Here is a 20,089-nt window from a genome sequence, read left to right on the forward strand (position 1 = left end):
TCCACCTCAACGACCCCAGCAACACAAACACAACCGACCCCCTGGAAAGCATGCACAACTTGGGCCTCAAGCAACTTTTCACCCACCCTACCCACAAAGCAGGGCATACGCTCAACCCCATTCTCACACACGGCAACAAGAAAGGAAGTGGCATACCTGCAAAGAAACAGGAGACGTCACCACCTTCAGGACAACACTCAACCAGTATCACTGCCTATTGAGAGAAACCAAGAAGAACACACTAATAGACCACATAGAAGCCAGCACAAACTGCAGTAAGGAGCTCTTTCCCTTTGTGAAGGAGTTCTCCAACCCCGCAGTTGCTGAGAATTACATCACACCCTCCCAAGAACTGTGCAATACTCTGGCGTACTTCTTCTATGACAAGATCTCAGTTATCTACAAAAACCTCGTACCCCAACCACCTGCTGCCCACAGCATCAGCCTGCTCAAACCCACACCCACGAACCAAGAACCCGACCATCTGCTCACCCACTGGGACCCTCTCACAACCCAAGCCACAGTCACCATCATGAACTCTGTGCAGTCGGGAGCACCCACTGACTTCTTGTCCCCACCACATGTTTGAACTCTGGAACAAGACGATTGAGATGAATTCAAAGTCCTGAACACTCAATCTTCTCTGCGTCCTTCCCTGAGGACTCTAAACATGCAGAATTGAGGCCCCTCCTGAAGAAACCATCAATCAATCAATCAGAGCATTTATATAGCGCGCTACTCACCCGTAGGGTCTCAAGGCGCTAGGGGAGGGGGGTCCGCTACTGCTCGAACAGCCAGGTCTTGAGCTGCTTCCTGAAGGCGAGGTGGTCCTGGGTCAGGCGGAGGTGGGTCGGGAGGGAGTTCCAAGTCTTGGCGGCGAGGTAGGAGAAGGACCTTCCCCCTGTGGTGGCTCTTCGGATGCGGGGGACGGCGGCGAGGGCGTGGCTGGTCTATCGAAGCTGTCGTTTGGGAGCGTAGAAGTTGAGGCGGCTGTTGAGGTATCCTGGACCCTGGTTGTGTAGGGCTTTGTGTGCGTGGGTGAGGAGATGGAAGGTGATTCTCTTGTTGACCGGGAGCCAGTGCAGGTCTCTCAGGTGTCCGGAGATGTGGTTGCGGCGGGGGATGTCCAGGATGAGTCGTGCTGAGGCGTTCTGGATCCACTGGAGTCTCTTCTGGAGTTTGGCGGTGGTTCCGGCGTAGAGGGTGTAGCCGTAGTCCAGACGGCTGGTGACGAGGGCCTGGGTGACCGTCTTCCTGGTCTCGGTGGGGATCCACCGGAAGATCTTCCGTAGCATGCGCAGGATGTTGAAGCACGACGAGGAGACGGCGTTGACTTGTCTGGTCATGGAGAGGGAGGAGTCCAGGATGAAGCCCAGGTTGCGTGCGTGGTCTGATGGTTTGGGTGCGCTGCCTAAGGCGGGGGGCCACCAGGAGTCGTCTCAGGCGGAGGGTGAAGATCCCAGGATGAGGACTTCCGTCTTGTCCGAGTTCAGTTTCAGGCGGCTGCTCTTCATCCATTCGGCTACCTCTTTCATCCCTTCGTGTAGGTTGGTTCTGGCGGTGGCGGGGTCGTTGGTGAGGGAGAGGATCAGCTCGGTGTCATCGGCGTAGGAGATGATGTTGAGGTTGTGCCCGCGTGCGATGGTGGCGAGGGGTCTCATGTAGACGTTGAAGAGGGTAGGGCTGAGCGAGGAGCCTTGAGGAACGCCGCAGATGACTTTGGTGGCTTCTGATCTGAACGGGCGGAGGCGGACTCTCTGTGTCCTTCCGGCGAGGAAGGAGATGATCCACTCCAGTGCCTTCTCCTGGATTCCGACGTTGCTGAGGCGTTGCACTAGGGTGCGGTGGCAGACAGTGTCGAAGGCCGCGGAGAGGTCCAGGAGGATGAGGGCCGCTGTTTCTCTGTTGTCGAGCAGGGCTCGGATGTCATCGGTTGCTGCGATCAGGGCGGTCTCGGTGCTGTGTTTGGCCCGGAAGCCAGACTGCGAGAGGTCGAGGGATCCGTTTGTCTCGAGGAAGGCGGCCAGCTGTTTATCGACGGTCTTCTCGATGACTTTTGCAGGGAAAGGGAGCAGTGAGATGGGGCGGTAGTTCTTGAGGTCGGTGGGGTCGGCTGATGGCTTCTTTAGTAGAGCGCTGAGTTCGGCGTGCTTCCAGCTCTCCGGGAAGGTAGCGGTGTCGAAGGAGGTGTTGATGATGTCCCGCAGGTGGGGTGCGATGATAACGTCGGCCTTGTTGAAGACGTGGTGAGGGCAGGGGTCGGTCGGAGATCCGGAGTGGATGGAGTTCATCGTGCGGACGGTGTCTTCGGTGCTGATCGGGGTCCAGGTGTGGAGGGTGGTGGTGGGGAGCGGTGGTTCGGTCGTGGCGTGCGTCGGTTGAGTGCTGAAGCTGTTGTGTATGTCTGCGATCTTATTGTGGAAGTAGGAGGCGAGGGAGTTGCAGAGGTCTTGCGAAGGGGTGATGTTGTTTCCGGCGTTGGGGTTGGAGAGCTCTTTGACGATGTTGAAGAGCTCCTTGCTGTTGTGTTCGTTGTTGTCCAGTCGTTCCTTGAATGCAGTTTTCTTGGTGGCGTGGATCAGTTGGTGGTGTTTTCGGGTGGCGAGCTTGAGGGCAGTCATGTTGTCCGGTGTTGGGTTCCTGCGCCAGTCTTTCTCGAGGGTTCTGCAGTTCTTCTGGGAGCTCTTGAGTTCTTCGGTAAACCCTGGGGCTTTCTTGCTGCCGGGGCCGCTGGGCGGGGTCTTCAGCGGGGCGAGGTCGTCTGCGCAGTCGCTGATCCACTTCGTGAGGTTTGTATTCCGCTCGGCTGGGGTTCGTTGCGCTGGTGGGTGGGTTCTTGCTCAGGGAAGTCGCGAGCTGGTCGGCTGTGATCTTGTTCCAGCTTCTGCGTGCAACCTGTTGCTGGTGGTGGTGGGTCGTGGTCCTTCTGAAGCTGAAGTGGACGCAGCTGTGGTCCGTCCAGTGGAGTCCGGTGGCGTGGCTGAAGGCGATGTCCTTGCTGGATGAGAAGACGGGGTCGAGTGTGTGTCCGGCGTAGTGGGTGGGGGTGGTCATCAGTTGCTTGAGTCCGAGGTTAGCGAGGTTGTCCAGCAGGGTGGTGGTGTTGCGGTCGTTGTTGTTCTCCAGGTGGAAGTTGAGGTCCCCGAGGAGGATGTAGTCAGCGGAGGGGAGGGCGTGCGGGCTGACGAAGTCGGCAATGTCCTCGCTGAATTGTGTGCGTGGTCCCGGGGGTCTGTAGATTAGAGTGCCTCTGAGGGTGGTCTTGGGGTTGATGTGGATCTGGAAGTGCAGGTGCTCGGCGGGTGCGAGGGTGTCGTCGGTGTTGGTCGTGATGCGGATGGTGTTCCTGTGGACGATGGCGATGCCTCCTCCAGTCTGGTTGATGCGGTCCCTCCGGATGATCTTGTAGCCGTCTGGGATGGCGATGGCGGGCGCTGAGGAGGCGTTCATCCAGGTTTCGGTGATGAAGGCGACGTCTGGGGCTGTGGTGTCGAGCAGGTTCCAGAGCTCGACGGCGTGTCTGTGGACGGAGCGAGTGTTGAGCAGGATGCACTTCAGGTGGCTGCTGCTGTTGTCCGTCTTGGTCGGTGCCGGTGCAGTGCAGGTCTGGATGCAGGTGAACTTGCAGCAGTTGCAGCAGAAGGGTCCGTGGGTGCGTCTTGGGGTGGCTCGGTAGCATCCCGGGATTCGGCCCGTCCACTGACCCAGCAGAACCGAAGAACTACAGACCCATCTCCCTTTTCCTCTATCCAGCGACATTTCTCGAGGGCAATCAACCAGCAACTCACTGAACACTTGGAACACAACCAACTTCTGGACCTCTCTCAGTCCGGATTCCGAGCCAACCACAGCATTGAGACTGCCCTGATCGCAGCCCCTGATGACATCCGAGCCTGTGTGGACTGCGGCGAAACAGCAGCCCTCATCCTCCTGGACCTTTGACAGACGCCTGCAAATGGATCGCCTCATACCATACAGCAAAAGCCCAGAGAATTAATCTCCAACGGTTCACTTCGGAACCCAAAATAATCATCTGCAGCATCCCCCAAAGATCATCCCTGAGTCCCACCCTCTTCAACACGTACATGAACCCGTGGCCTACATGGTCAGATGGCACGGACTCAACATCCTTTCCAACGCCGACGACACCTAGCTCATCCTCACGCTGTCAGGAGATCCCAGAGCCAACTACCACAGATGTATTATGAATGTGCAGACTGGATGAAGGACAGCTGCCTCAAGCTGAACACATACGAGACAGAAGTAGTCATCTTTGAGAACAATACCTTGCCATGGAATGACGCATGGTGGCTTGCGGAACTCGGCCGACCCCCTGACCCAGCAGACCACGCCTGCAACCTCTGTATCATCTTGGACAGCAAGCTATCCATGAAGCAACAGATAAACACAGTCTTCATCTGCCTACTTCCACACCCTATGCATGCTCCGCAAGATCTTAAGTTGGCTCTCAGTCGACACCAGAAGGACCGTCATGCAGGCCCTTGTCTCCAGCAGGCTGTACTACTGGAACACTCTCTATGTAGGATTTACTGCACACCTCCAGAAAAGGCTATAGACTCTACAAAACTCAGAGGCAAGACTTTTCCTCGCCCTCCCCTGACGGACCCCCATCACACCCCACCATAAGAAGCTACACTGGCTCCGATCCAGAAGAGATGCCAGTTCAAGATGTTAACTCACAAATACAAAGCTCTACACAATGAAGGGCCAGCATACGTCTACAAACGCATGATGTTCCACCAATTGTTCAGACACCTACGATCCACCTCTGTCTTCCTCGCAGACTCCCCCCGGATTTTTCGAGCCAACAGCGGAGAATGCTTTTCCTCGCATCTGGCGGCCAAAGCTTGGAACAACCTTCACCTGCTCCTCAGGGCAACCTCATTGCTCAAGCAATTCAGGAGAGAACTCAAGACCTGCCTGTTCAAATCAACAGATTACCTCTTGATAGCTTACGACTCGCACTGTGTGATTTGCTGCGCTTTATACGTGATTACTAAGTGGAATGTTTAGCGATGTATTTTGACAATTGATAAAAATAATTAATGTGGTAGTTGAAATTAGGTTATTGCCATACATGCTGCTAAAGTATTTTTTCAGTTTTGTTAATTACGTGCACGTTACTTAAGGGGAACAAAATTACGCTGCAATTGTGTGTGATCAAGGCCGCTTTAGTCTGCAGAAATGCGTCCTGGCGGAGCTAGAGTAAAGATTGAATAAAGCATTTTGGAGCATTAGGATTAATACAATGCTACAGAATTTGTGTGTGTGGGTCTACATATATCCGTGATGTCACTGACTAGGTCATGAGTGATGTAATATGTGAGGTCCTAAGTAGTGCATTGCGGTACGTAAGTTTTAGTTAGTTCAAGTAACTATAACTGCTGAATTTCAGTGGTTTTCTACAAGTGAAATGTCAGCCTAACTATAACGTCCCTGTAAACCTTTGTTTTTTCTGTGAATTTCTAAGGTTTTTAACATTTTATTACCCAATTATAACGTCCCTGTAACCTTTTGGGTTTTTAATTGACTATAATTATTTTCACTGAAAAAATCAAAGGTTACAGGGTGCTTTAATTTGGCTCAGATTTCACTTGTAAAAAAAAAAACAGGGATATTCAGCAGTTATAGTTACCTGAGATAACTAGAAGTTAGGCCCCCACCATGCACTGCTTATGACTTCACATATTGCATCACTCATGACATGGCATGGCAGTGCTTCCACATTAAAGCCTAATCTGTTACCTTTACGAGTGTTTATTAAATCTGCACTACTACCTGTTGTTCTGTTAAATGATGTTCTTTATATTGCAAAATTAATTATTGTAGCCTTTTTTCCCCCCCAGTCGGCCATCAACCCATCCCTGGACAAAGTATTAGAAGCACAGCCTGAGAAGAAAGATCTTATTCTAGACGAAATGAAGCAGATTCTTACACCCATGGCTCAGAAGTAAGAATGTGAATTTCTCTATTTTTTGATTGGATAATTGTCGAAAAGTGCCCCTTTTTAGGTCTCGCCTGTCGATGCGCATGCGCATCGAGCAAGGCGAGAGTATTGCGAGTTATCCACTCTTTATCTACACTGCAAGGAATCGTGGCGATTCCTTGCAGTGCCCGTGACTTTTAAGGTCAATGCGCATGCGCATTAAGCTTATGCGCATGCGCATTGACCTTAAAAGTCACGGGCGCGTGCATGTCCGTCTTTGTTTACCCGCTCCGCCCCCTCCCGCCGTGTCGCCTTGCCTACTCTCTTCCACAGCCTCCCCCAGCTCCGCCCCCTCACTACTTGATTGCACGGCCGCTAGGCCGTGCCTCCCCTACTCTCCTCCCCCCTCCTCCTCTCCTCCCTTGTTGACTTTCCTGTATGAGAAACCGAGCCGCAGTCTCCACGCCTCCGTCTTGTTTGTTATTTTACCCGCTCCGCCCCCTCCCCTTCCCGCCGTGTCGCATTTCTCCTCCCCCTCCCCTCTCTTCCCTCCGTCTTGTTTTATTAAACACTCCCTTTCATCAGACTCGAGTCTTGCTCTAGTGCTGGCGCTGCCCCGTCGTGTCTGAAGTACTGATCTTGGCGTTTTAGGAGGCTCTCTACTGGTCTCACCACTCCTCCGGTTCTGTCCTTCCTCTGCTGCATTTTAAGAGTTCTTTCCAGGATCGCCACTGTTTCCCCTGCTCCGCTTTTACTCCCAGCCCCCCGTCTTCGTGTCCAGAGCACACAGGAGAGTTTAGCAGAGGCCGGTCTCACCCCACCCCTTCTTCCTCCTCTTGACCTGCTGGCAGGCGGCGCCTCTGGTGAGCTCATGGGGGAGGAGCAGCCAGGTTGGAGGTAAAGCCCCACCTCCTGCCGGGAGTACTTCTCTGAAACTCGACAGGACGCTTCCAGTAACCAGGAGACATCTTACGTGCAGGCAGTGAGGGAACTGCTCTCCTGCTTTCTTACAGTTGTTGCCCCCCAGGCAGGGCTGCTTTTCAGGACACAGCCAGTGTTTTTGCTGCCCCATGGCCGCCTTCAGCATGGCCGCAGTGTCTGCTGGGACGTGTCTCCTGAAGGTTACAGCAGGGCTGGAGGACCCCATGAATGCATGGACTGTACAGAGAGCCCCACCCTGGCTTCCGATAGACACCTCTCTCTGTGAGTACCCTCTTATTAAGTTGTGCCCCTCCTGTCACTTCACGTCGAGCCTTCATTTTACACCTCTGTTAGTGCCTCTCTGCCAGTACCCTCTTTTTGCCCCTACTCCTTGTGAATATCCTCTTGTATTTACATCATTTTACACCTTTGTCATTACTCGCTTGTTCATCCTCTCTGTGTATCAATGTCCCCGATCTGCCACTTCTTCTCTTCCACACGCTGCTAGTATTCTCATTTTACTTCTTCTCTTAACCCCTTCCTTTTCCACCCTGTGGTGATTACCCTTATTTTACACCAGTGTACGTGAGTACCCTAAACTTACACCCTCACTTTGCCTGTCCCCCATTACTCACTTTCTGTGAGTAACCTCTTCTCTCCCCTGTGTCATTTCCAGTTTATTTCTCCCTCCGAGAGTGTACTCGCATTTCACTCTTCTAGTCACCCCTATCTGCTTGTACCCATCTTTTAAACACGTCTGAGCACCCTTAGACCATACTTCTCCCTGAGACTCCCGCTTGCACTCTCCAAGTACACACTTTTCGCCGCTCCCGAAGAGTGCACCGGTGTTGCGCGTTTCTTGTCCTGGTTCTCACAGTCCTTTTGAGTCCTAGTGTGTTAACTTCTTTGTTTTGCACCCTATCTGCTGAAATCTTTCCCCATTTCCACCCTCTGTAAGTAGCATTTTTTTGATCTTCTAAGCGTTTTGTGGCAGTTTGTAACAAATGCATTTACTGAGAGCCATGACGTTTCTGAACCTAACCACTGAATAACCGTACTGGAGGGGAACCTGCTATAGTGTTTTAAAATTGTATTTGTTATCTAGTGGGTGTTTCTGGGTGTATCATGTACGTCTGCTTTTCGTGGGAGATGTTTATCTATGTGCTTTAAACTATCCCTGGCCTAACAGAAATTGGGGGGGGGAGGGGGCAATGCATGCAGACAGAATTTAGAGGGTTTTGATAAGGGCATGTAGTAAGTCCTTCCTCGCAGATATGTGGTACTTGGTATCATGTTCTGTTTTGTATGAGGGAGACTTATTACCATGTTCCACTCCTTAAAGTACTATAAAGCTGCCTCTCAGAAGAGGAGGCCCCATTTCCCACGTGTGAGCGCAAACAGCTGCTGACCCTCTTGGGCTGAGGACGTTGAACAACCTGTCCCGTGGGATGCCTTCATCGTCCTCCAACGGCACATAAGAGGCTGCAATTGACCGGGGTCCCCACTTTTGGGACGCCCATGTCACCCTCAACCCCTCACCCTCAACCCCTCACCCTCAACCCCTCACCCTCAACCCCTCACCCTCAACCCCTCACTCACCCTCACTCACCCTCAACCCCTCACCCTCACTCACCCTCACCCACACTCACCCTCACCCACACTCACCCTCACCCACCCTCAACCCCTCACTCACCCTCAACCCCTCACTCACCCTCACCCTCACCCTCACTCACCCTCAACCCCTCACCTACCCTCACCCTCACTCACCCTCAACCCCTCACCCTCACTCACCCTCAACACCTCACCCTCACTCACCCTCAACACCTCACCCTCACTCACCCTCAACCCCTCACTCACCCTCAACCCCTCACCCTCACTCACCCTCAACCCCTCACCCTCACTCACCCTCAACCCCTCACCTTCACTCACCCTCAACCCCTCACCCTCACTCACCCTCAACGCCTCACCCTCAATCACCCTCAACCCCTCACCCTCACCCACCTTCACTCACCCTCACCCTCACTCACCCTCACTCACCCTCACTCACCCTCACTCACCCTCACTCACCCTCACTCACACTCACTCACACTCACCCACCCTCAACCCCCCTCAACCCCTCATCCTCACTCACCCTCAACCCCTCACTCACCCTCAACCCCTCACTCACCCTCAACCCCTCACCCTCAACCCCTCACTCACCCTCAACCCCTCACCCACCCTCAACCCCTCACCCTCAACCCCTCACCCTCAACCCCTCACCCTCAACCCCTCACCCTCAACCCCTCACCCTCAACCCCTCACCCTCACTCACCCACACTCACCCTCACCCACCCTCACTCACCCTCACCCTCACCCTCACCCTCACTCACCCTCAACCCCTCACCCTCACTCACCCCCACTCACCCTCAACCCCTCACCCTCCCTCACCCTCATTCACCCTCAACCCCTCACCCTCACTCACCCTCAACCCCTCACCCTCACTCACCCTCAATCCCTCACCCTCACCCACACTCACCCACACTCACCCTCACTCACCCTCACCCTCACTCACTCTCACCCTCACTCACCCTCACTCACCCTCACTCACCCTCACTCACCCTCACTCACCCTCACTCTCACTCACCCTCAACCCCTCACCCTCACTCACCCTCAACCCCTCACTCACCCTCACTCACCCTCAACCCACCCTCACCCTCACTCACCCTCACTCACCCTCAACCCCTCACCCTCACACAGTGCAATAGGTCTCGGAGCATTTGAGTTAGAGCTTTTAGAAATGTTTATGGCTTTTTTTTTTAATTCTTTAGCATTGGCTACAGGAAACAAAAATGCTAAAGATTTACAAAAAAACCCATAAACAATTCTAAAAGCACTAACTCTAATGCTGCGAGACCTATTGCATTTCCAATGCTTGTTTTACATGGTCATCCCCCACATTTTTCGTGGTATCTGAACCAATTTTGACAGAAGTGCACTGGTGTGCTTGCCGACTAGGTTCTGCCAGTCTGCCACCTGAAAAGTTTCTGACCTCTTAGGGGGAGAGCCTTTTGCTCTCAGGAGGTCAAAACGAGAGTGTATCGCCCCCTCCTACATGGATGACCTGCTGGTTAGCCTCCTTTGGCTGGGGAGCTTCATAGAAGCCACCACTTTTGGAATACTAATGTGGCTCCCCTAACTGGAGAGGAAGCATGGGCCCACTTAACAGCTGGAAAGACAGGAAAATGAGTAATCCGGTGGGCGTGCTACATCCAGGTTAGTACTATCAATAAGGTAGGCTAACTGCGAGCTGGACACAAATTTTCAGAGGTAGCCATCTTTGTGATTTCATACGTAGGAATTCTAGGGCAGGGTTATACCCACTTCCCACAGGAAGTGGTCTTATAGGGGGTGTAGTGACCCCAAGGGTCAGTAGCCCATTGGCTACTACTATACACTCTCCTAACACCCCTAAATTCAGTATTCACAGGAGTCCCTGGCACCAGAGAAGCAGATCCTGACAACCTAAGAAGAGAAATGACACAGAAGAGTCACAAAAGCAGAGAAGACTGAGAAGAGCACCTGACTTGTCCCCAGCCCCACTGGCCGGTCTAACTAAGCCAAAATTGACTCGTCCTTCAGCTGTGACTCTACAAACCTGTGAGGACTGCCTACCTTGGAAAAAGACAAGAGGTTTTCCAAATACAGTGGACCGGACCTGTTTAGGAGAAACTGCAAAAAAGAAAACCCTGAGGCCCCAGGAACTGACAAAATCTGACACCTGAAGCAAACACTGCACAAGTCGCCTAAGGCCCAAGTTGAACTGGGCCAATGGTACCAGCAAGGTTCTCGAGGCCTCCAGTGCTAGAGTCCATCGTGACTACACCCCTCCTGGACGGGACCCAACGTCACCTGTAGCCTGTGCATGCAGGCCCCCTCTACTGTAAACTCTTCTTAAGGAAAAACCCAAAACCTAAAGACACCTCAGCACATGTTGCCCCTGGGCCTCGGAGAAATAGACCAAAGGTATCCTGAGCATCGCAAAACCTGAGCCCACTGTCTGGTTCAGCCTAACTGGCTTCCTAAACAGAGCCTGGAGCCTCTTACAGAGACCAATCCCTATTGAAACACCTTGGACTCCCAATGCTGATTTGCACCCTGCACCTTGCCACCCTCATGGCGCTGTTGGTGTACTGTTGGTGCTGCCTTGGACCTTGCCCATCACTCACCGTAAATCCAGGAGATTGGTTCTGTAAGTTGATGTACTGTACCTGTTTGCAGAACTTGTATTTCCTTCCATAGGATAATATTGCAGAACTCAGAAATTGCACGAAGTGTAATTTGCGTACACAGTCAATGAATGATCCACACTCAATAAGGAGATCCACACTAATTTTGAAAAGAAGCATGCATTTTTATGTATTTTTAAACACCAAGAACTTCGTTATTGTGTTAAGGACTTTTTAAAATAGCATTTTTGAAGAAAACTGGTAAGTCTACTTCTCAGGCTGTAGGGCTCGGTGCAGTGGTGTTTTGAGGCGTCTAGTTTTCACTTCAGGAGACGCTTGCGGTAGAGGGAACCTACACCAAGAGGCTGCAGGTGGCTACTGGAAGTCCAGTCTGGGCAAACCCAAGCTGGGGTTTTAGACTGGAGGGTCTCAGGACCTCACTGGCACCTTTTGACCCACTGCGACTCGGGATGGAGGAAAACGGGTGCAGTGATGCTTTCCGGTGTCTGGGTTTTTGGAGATCCAGAGTTCTCTCAGTTCTTCTTGGGTGGGTGCAGGGGAGTAGTTCCGTAACGCCATGGGAGATCCTGGTTGCTTCTTAAAGTGCTGGCAGTCCTCCCAGGCTTTGGAGACTGAGCAGCTGCTGGACGAGTCGTCTTTGGCATCAGTTGCTGCTCGTTAGAACTGGCTATTTCTGGTAGGCTAAGGCTGACGCCAAAGCCAAGCAGAAACCACCATTCTAGTCAGGGCAAGGAAGTCACACGCCAAGATAACCCCTGCTCACCCCCTTGGTAGCTTGGCACAAGCAGTAAGGCTAAACTCGGAGGCAATGTGTAAAGCATTTGCGCCAGCGCACAACAGCAACAACATACTAGGCACACCACAAAAGAGACTCCACACAAGGTTATTATAAAAATAACTTTTGTATTGTAAAAACACATCAGATAAAATCACACATATACATTGTGCCAACTGGCACGGGCAATATTTACAAGGGATTATTCACAAGACAGGGCCCCATGTGCCACTGTCATAATCAGCACTTAGTAGAAACGAAATACTGTCAGAAATTAGAATAAAAGAATATAAAATTACGGTAGCACAAAGTAAGTTCTAAATCACAACCAGTATCTACTGGTAACAGGTAAGTACACACTACGCAACCCTAAACACCTTAGGAGCATGTCACGCAGGGGACCAGGACCTCACTAGGACCACCTGTACTAAAAAGAACAACCACCTAAGTATCACACAGCACTTAGGGGTCTAGGAAAGAACACATTACCCATGATGCATCAATATACATTCAGAGGAGTAGTGAAGGGAAACACATGACGCATAAACCTACACATTCAGCTGTGTTAAGAATAAGGCACATGACGCAATAAAATACATTCAGAGGTGCAGCGCAAGAAGACACATGATGCCTAAAACATTCAGAGGTGCAGCGCAGGAAAGAAAGACACATAATGCATAAAAGCATTCAGAGGTGCCAGAGTAATACAATAGCGCAAAAATCACATGATGTCTAAAAACATTCAGAGGTGCAGGAATAACACATGTTCTGTAGTAGGGGATCTCTGTGTATAGTCATAATCTAGTGAATAGTCCCGCCCATGTGCGTGGACCCCGGAGCAATCAAAAATAATCTCTTACAGTGTCAAAAAATGCAGAAATGCATAGACACTTAAGAGAGAATTTAAAGACAGATAATGCAGCCTAAAAAGGCTACACTGTCCAGTACTTCAACTAGAAATTCCACCATAAAATCCACAAAAACAGCAAAGCCTGTACAGATTTCCCTTGCTTCACCAGCAAGATCCCTCAGGAATGATAGAGAGAAGAACCTGGACAGACAAGGCCCATAGGCTGCCATTATGTGGCTTAAACAGGATACTGTGCCTTTAAGGAAACCTTCCAGAAGCTTCTCCCAGTATCCCAGAATGCATAGCAGGTCCAACTTACTTTCAGTTCTTTTTTCCAGCTCCTGCAAGCAGGACCCTGGAGCATTGAGCTCTCCCTTTTTAGGGTTTTTGTTGGTGTTTTTTACACTAATTTCGATTTTGTGTACTTTTAAAGTACTTTGGTGTCTTCGTCTTTTGCACACTTTAGTTGTCTATAATGCCTGCATTATTTGACAAATGTCCGAGGTGCTCCAGGAAGAAGTCCAAGTCAGACCCCCATGAGGTCTGTATCCTCTGCCTTCCTTCTTCCCACATAAGAGAGGAGTGTGAGATCTGCCGTGGATTCACTGGCAGGACCCTGAGGGACAGGATGAAAATCAGACTTCAGGGACTCGAGGAGAGAAGGATGAAGGCGCAAGGTGGGTCTGGTGGGGCTTCTTCTGCCCATGCTGAGGCCTCTGGGGGGCTTCCCAGGGGCAGGAAGTCCAGCAAACGTCATCTGTCTCCGTCTGGGTCGGTGGCTCCTACCACGACGTCGAGAGGAATGACTGCTATCTGTTCCCCTTCTCCCCAGGGCTCTGGGTCGAGACGACGTCGAGGGATGTGGACAGGCCGCCGTCGAAGTCTCCAGTGGCTGCTTCATCGTCGATGTCGGTGTCTACGTCGAGTGATCGCAGTCGTGTGGCCCGGCGTCGGCGATCGGCGTCGAGGGGCTCCTCGGCGTCGAGGCATGGACGGTCGCTGTCGAGGCACAGAAGGTCACCGTCGAGGCACAGAAGGTCGCCGTCGAGGCACAGAAGGTCGCCGTCGAGGCACAGAAGGTCGCCGTCGAGGCACAGAAGGTCGCCGTCGAGGCACAGAAGGTCACCGTTGAGGCATCGACGACGCAGGAGGTCGACGTCGAGACAGGGACGATCGACTTCGAGGCGAAGGAGACGTGCGACGTCGAGGTTGTCTCGCTCGACGTCGAGGAAGCGCAATTCGACCCCGAGGGGACGGCGCTCGCCGTCGGGTCGCCGTTCTCCGACTCCCAAGAAGCGCGGAAGGAGCGCTGACGCCAGGAGTCGCTCTGGCAAGCGTCAGGAGGCTGTGGATGACTCTCCTAGGTCCCATCCTAGTGAGGGGGAGGTTCACCGGGTTCAGCGCACTCTGCTGTGTTCACCCCGACTAGACCAAAGTCGGTTACTCCTCCTCCTCCCCTACCAAGAGGGCCTCGTCCTCGGTCCCCTACTCCACCACCACTGCCACCTCTACCACCTCCTCAGGATCCTCCGTTGGAGAAGCCTCCTCCAGTACCTCCGAGGACCTATTCGTTGCCAAGGTTCCCTTCTCCTCCTAAAAGGGACTCCTCGGCCGGGGGCTCCACCCAGACCTAAGTCTCCTGCCCCGGCAGGGCTGCCTAAGCCCAGGAGGTCGCGATCCCGCTCCGGGCGGAGAGGGAGAGAGCGCAGTCGTCACCGTTCCTCTACGAGATCGAGGCGGCGCCACAGGAGGCGAGAGTCGCGGTCCCGCACGGATTCCTCCGGGACCAGATCTTTCTCCCCAACGTTGTCGGACTCGCCAGGGACAAGGGTGTCCCCAGTGGACGATATCAGTACCTTTCAGGACGTACTCTTGAGGGGGGCGGAGAAGCTCGGGATCACGGTGACGGCTCCAACACCTACAACGTCCGTGATCTTTGAGACGCTTCACTAGAGGCACCTGTCCCGCCCTCTTCTACTGCTCGTGCCAGGTTTGGAGGAACCAGCAAAGGAACTGTTCCTTACGCCTGCAACTACGAAGGCCGCTCCGTCCCGCCTTCTTAAGAAGTACAGGGCTCCGGACTCGGACCCGGCGTTTCTGAGAACTGACCCGGTGCCAGACTCCGTGATTGTGACGGCGGCAAGGAAGCAGCACTCGACCTCCCCGTCTTCTACTGTTCCTCCAGATAAGGAAAGTCGTTGGATCGACTCCAATGGGAGAAAGGCCTGTGGGACGGCCTCTACGTCCATGAAGGCCGCTAGAGACACGGCCCTGCTGGGACGTTATGATCGGGCGCTGTGGGAGTCCCTACAACAGTTTGCGGATCTCCTTCCGAAGGATCGGAGGAAGGATTTCCTGGAAGTCCTGAAGGAGGGGATGCTGGTCTCCAATCAAGTCATCAGCGCGGCTGCTGATGCCTCGTTGCTGGCAGCCCATGGTTATTATCATGGGATTAATCAGAGACGCCATGCCTGGCTTAGTCTGACGTCCCTCAAGCCGGAGGCACAGCAGAGAGTTGCTAATCTGCCCGCATAAAGGCGGAGGCGGAGACCTTGACGGCGGTGGGCTTGGAGAAGCCCATGGACAAGAAGAGCTACCGCCCGTTCCAGAGGAGGTTCGGGGCGCAGGGCCGAGGGCGAGGACAGGCTGCGGGTCAGCAACAGCAGCAACAGCAGCAGTACCGCCGGCCCTTCCAAAAGCGCCAGAAGAGTAGGGGAGGCCAATAACCCTCTACCGCGAACAAGGGCGCAGCAGGGTCTCGACCCTGAGCTGTTACTTCCCCCTCGTCCGTTACCCGCTCCGGTGGGGGGAAGCATTCAATCTTTTCTGGCAGAGTGGAGAAAAATTACTCCGGACAAGTGGGTGCTGAATATTGTTTGCATTGGATACAGTCTTCGGTTCATCAGCCCTCCTCCAGCGATCCCTCCGTTCAGCTCGCAGTATCAACTGCGCGAGCTCCAGGCGGAGGCCGATATCCTGTTAAGGAAAAGGGCGATAGAAGACGTACCTCTGTCTCAGAGAGGAAGAGGTCTGTACTCCCGATTCTTTCTGGTCCGCAAGAAGGACAAGAACGAGTTCAGGCCCATTCTGGATTTGCGACAGGCAAACAAGTGGATTCGCAGAGAAAAGTTCCGCATGCTGTCGTTGCATCAGATTTATCCTCAGCTGCAACGGGGAGACTGGCTGTGCCATAGACCTACAGGATGCTTACTTCCATGTGCCCATTGCACACAAACACCGGAAGTTCCTGCGATTCCAAGTCGGCGCCAATCACTATCAATACACAGTGTTGCCGTTCGGACTGAAGTCTGCATCCAGAACATTCTCGAAGTGCATGGCGGTGGTGGCCGCACACCTGCGGAAGAACAAGGTGTTTGTCTACCCGTACCTGGACGATTGGTTGATCAAGGCCTCCTCCTTCTCGGAAGCTCAAGCGCACTTCCAGAAGACGTGCGTTCTCTTGAACAAGCTGGAGTTGCACATCAACATGTCCAAGTCTGTCCCGACTCCGGTCCAGTGCATACAGTACTTGGGAGCCTCAATCGATACGCTGTCAGCAAGCGTGTCTCCTTCGGAGGAGCGACGGCGATCGATCCTTCGGAAGGCTCAGGCTCTTATGACCGCTCCATCTACAACAGTGAGGACGGTGTCTTCTCTACTGGGGTCGATGGCCTCTTGTATCTTCCTCACTCCCCACGCAAGACTTCACATGAGACCTCTGCAGGAGTGCTTGGAGGACCAGTGGGACCAGAGGAAAGGATCTTGGGACGACAAGATACGACTGCCTCTGCATGCTCTTCAGTCTCTGAAGTGGTGGTGTTCAGCAGAGAATCTCCTCAGAGGGGTTCCCTTCCACAAGGACATTCCTACTCAGACGATCGTGACGGATGCTTCTCTCCACGGCTGGGGAGCGCATTCGGGAGACTTACAGGTTCAAGGTGCGTGGTCTCCGATGGAGTCCACTTATCACATCAATTTCCTGGAACTCAGAGCTGTTCACTTGGCGCTGAAGGCCTTTCATCCGTCCTTCCGGACCAACTCTCTGCTTGTACAGACGGACAATACTACCACGATGTATTACCTCAACAAGCAGGGGGGGGTCGAGGTCGCGCACCCTGTCTCGGGAGGCGCAGACTATGCTGGTCTACACCAGTCAGCCAGCACACTAGAGGCGGGTAGGCTTCCGGAGGGCACGTCTAAGGTGCCCTCTGGGTGCATGTATTATCCCATCACTGGAATCAATGTGGGTTTATTAAAACAAGGTGTCTGATACCAAACACCATAGCTTTCAGTGAAGCCATCATGTAGCTGGGGAACTGATTTTTACCAGTGTCCTGCACATGTACTTAAAATGACTCCCCTGTTAACTTGTGAAATCTAAGAATTGACTATGCAGATATGTCCTAACATGTAATATAAGGCTCCCTGACTTAAGGCAGCAAGTAGGAGTAACTTACATATATTTCATGCATTGTCGTAGGACATGGCACACAGGGATGTTTTCAATTTTATCTGTACCAGACATGCAGCCTACAATGGCACGAGTTAGGTGAGGGGTCCCTTAAGGTGGCACAATACATACTGCAGCCCTTGGGGACCTTCTTTAGTACCCATGCCCTGGGTACTCGTGGTACCATTTACTAGGGACTTACAGGGGTGCGAAAGGTATGGACAATTGGGGGAACAATTGTGCAGTTTTAGGGAAAGAATTCTGGCCCTGGAGACCTGGATAGCTTTCTGTCAAATACCAGGCAAAAAGTGGGGGCGACCCTGTCAAAAGGCACTTTTGTACTTCTGTCACTCCATTTAATGCCCCTAAATTGAGTACTTAGGTGGCACCCCTGACACCAGGAACTTCGATTCAACAGATCCAGACAAACAAGAGCCGTGAGAAAAGCGAAGTGAAGACTGCTGTGAACTTTTGACTCCAAACCCTGTGTGCCTGCTCCAGTCTCGACAGTCTTGACCAGCGGCTTGTCCTGCAGCTGAACATATTTCAAGAACCGCTGGAGACTGCCAGCCTTTCGCAAATTGCCAGCAATTTCCCTTGTAGTAGAGGAGATACTCCCATGCAAAGTCCGGTTCACCGAGTTGCTGCATGCAGGCCAGCCTGATGCAGTAACTCCCTAGGAAGAGGTACCTGTGCTCCTGAAGGTCAGATTGGTCCCACCACCGTGTGAGGGGACACCAGGAGCAGCCGGAGCCGCAGAGGACCAATACCTAGTGTGCCGGAACCCTTCCAGCATACAACCCGTGAGAGTCCAATCTGGACTCCCACAACACTGAAACCGAGCCGCCGTCTAGGGACGTCAGCACTGTAGAGACCAACTTCACCAGATGGACGACAACCTTAGGACGCACAGACCCCATCTGACCTTTCCACTTGGCACCCGTGCTCCCCAGCATGGGTACCGACAAACCGGCGGTGCCACCTTGTTTCCAGGACACTTGTGACCCGAGTTCCCGGCATTGTCCCCAAGTCCGCCCATAAACTTGTGTTCGAGGCATGTGGGCTGCTGAATTCATATCTGTGCATAGATCGCCGCCTAGTGTTGGTTCCGGATGATTGCACATTGTTGTCCTGGAAGAGTCTTCGAAGTATCACGAGATAGGTGGCTCCTCCTTCGGACTACAGTGCGCATGGGCATCCTCTCCATCCTCAGATTGTTTTTTTCCGCCATTGGGTTCGGATGTACTTTCCTACACTCCAAGTTCGGAATTAACTAACTCTTCTCTAAGGGCCAAAAGGCCTTCGGATCCGTCGGTATTGTTTAGCACTCGGTACCGAGACACTTTAGAAACATCTATTGCACTCCGGTCGTCGAATCGGGCTGTGAGGCCCTCTCGACACCACGTGGACCGACCGTCGATGGAACGAAGTCCATTTAAATACTGCCCGCAGTGCAACTCAAAGTTCCCGCACACAGATAAGCATCCCGTATGCAACAAATGCCTATCTCCGGATCACAAGGAAGATAGTTGCCTAGCTTGTGCCCAGTTCCGGTCCAAAAAGACTATCCGGAATCGACGGGCAGCGAGGCAAGAAATGCAGAGGTCGGCGAGAGAGCCCGTCAACATCTTCGACGATGAGGAAGAACTAGCTAGCGCCGAAGAATCTGATCAAGACTAAGAACAATACTCGGAGCACGACTCCGAAAATTACTTCGAAGAGGACGAACAAATCGTCGATCTCTAGGAATACGATCAAGACATCGTAGCTGTTGAAGACGACTCTGATGACGACGAGGGGCGAACCGTGAGTACACCGCCCCATATAGACACTACACCGATATCAGAGACTCAGGTCGAGGCATCGCCAGTGGGCCTTAGCCAAGATCAACATTCTCGTTCTACAGCCCCGCCGTACCGCCCGGCTAAGAACATATTCTAAAAGTTCTCTGAGACACGCCATACGACACCGGTTCCATTGAAACCGAAACTCGTCGACAACACAGTCTTCGGACCAAATGTCGTCGATCCAAAAGTAATTAAGCCAAAGGTCCTCGAGCGAAGGCCGTAGTCCCAACACAACCTTCGAAGCCAAAGACCGTCGAGTCGACATCGAAGATAAAACCTGTCGAGTCGAGCTCAAAGCCAAAAGCCGTCGAGTCCACCTCGCGGCCCAAACACGTCGATTCGCCGCCAAAGCAAAAGAACGTCGAATCAACCTCTAAACCGAAGCACGTTGAATCGAGCAAACAAGCCTCAAATATCGACAAAGGGAAAAAATCTGTCGACGAAAGTAAAAGGCCTACGCACAAGACTAACGTCGAACCGAAAGTGAAACCTTCTGTGGACAAAAACAAATCGGCCGAGCCGAAGCCCCTCGAACCGAAAAAAGGCATCGAGCCAAAACCACATACACCTTAAACATCTAAAGAGACTGTCGAACCGACTAAACCGCTCGGTCCGAAAAAAGTGGTGAAGCCAGCCAAAGACATCCAGCCGACAAAAAGTGTCGACAAACATCAAAAAACGGTCGAACACACTAGGCCTACAGACCCAAAATCTGGCAAACCAAAGGCTACGGCACCAAAGGCAAATACTGTGGAGGACGAGCTTATTCACCCAGACCCCTCCACAGAGGACCAGTCAAAGCTGTATATTGACCCAGCAACTGGCAAAGTGACTGTCTACACAATAAAGAAAAGGCCTCTGCCAATAGCAGACTTTCCTAGAAAACCACTCAAAAAGAAACGAGACTGTGCTACCTCTCCTATCCTTTTTGAATCCATCAGTCCAGCCATGCCTACAACCCCATATGCCCCAACATCACCGGACTACAACCCAGATGAAGATCAGGATGCAGATGTGGGGTTTGGTTATCCACAAAACCCAACTGGAGACCCCAACCTACAGCCATGGGGTGC

The 20,089-nt window shown here is 52.6% G+C and overlaps 1 protein-coding gene across 2 annotated transcripts in view; it reads left to right on the forward strand.

The window, feature by feature from the left end:
• Positions 1–20,089, forward strand: part of PUM3 (pumilio RNA binding family member 3) — a 320,840-nt gene that overhangs the window by 138,206 nt on the left and 162,545 nt on the right. For both annotated transcript variants that reach the window (XM_086961213.1, XM_086961214.1), the window contains exon 9: positions 5,868–5,971. In XM_086961213.1, the coding sequence (XP_086817339.1) occupies positions 5,868–5,971 (104 nt within the window). The remainder of the gene's footprint in view (positions 1–5,867; positions 5,972–20,089) is intronic.

Source organism: Lissotriton vulgaris, chromosome 3_1 (assembly GCF_964263255.1).
Source record: "Lissotriton vulgaris chromosome 3_1, aLisVul1.2, whole genome shotgun sequence".
In the NCBI taxonomy this organism is placed as follows: Eukaryota; Metazoa; Chordata; class Amphibia; order Caudata; family Salamandridae; genus Lissotriton; species Lissotriton vulgaris.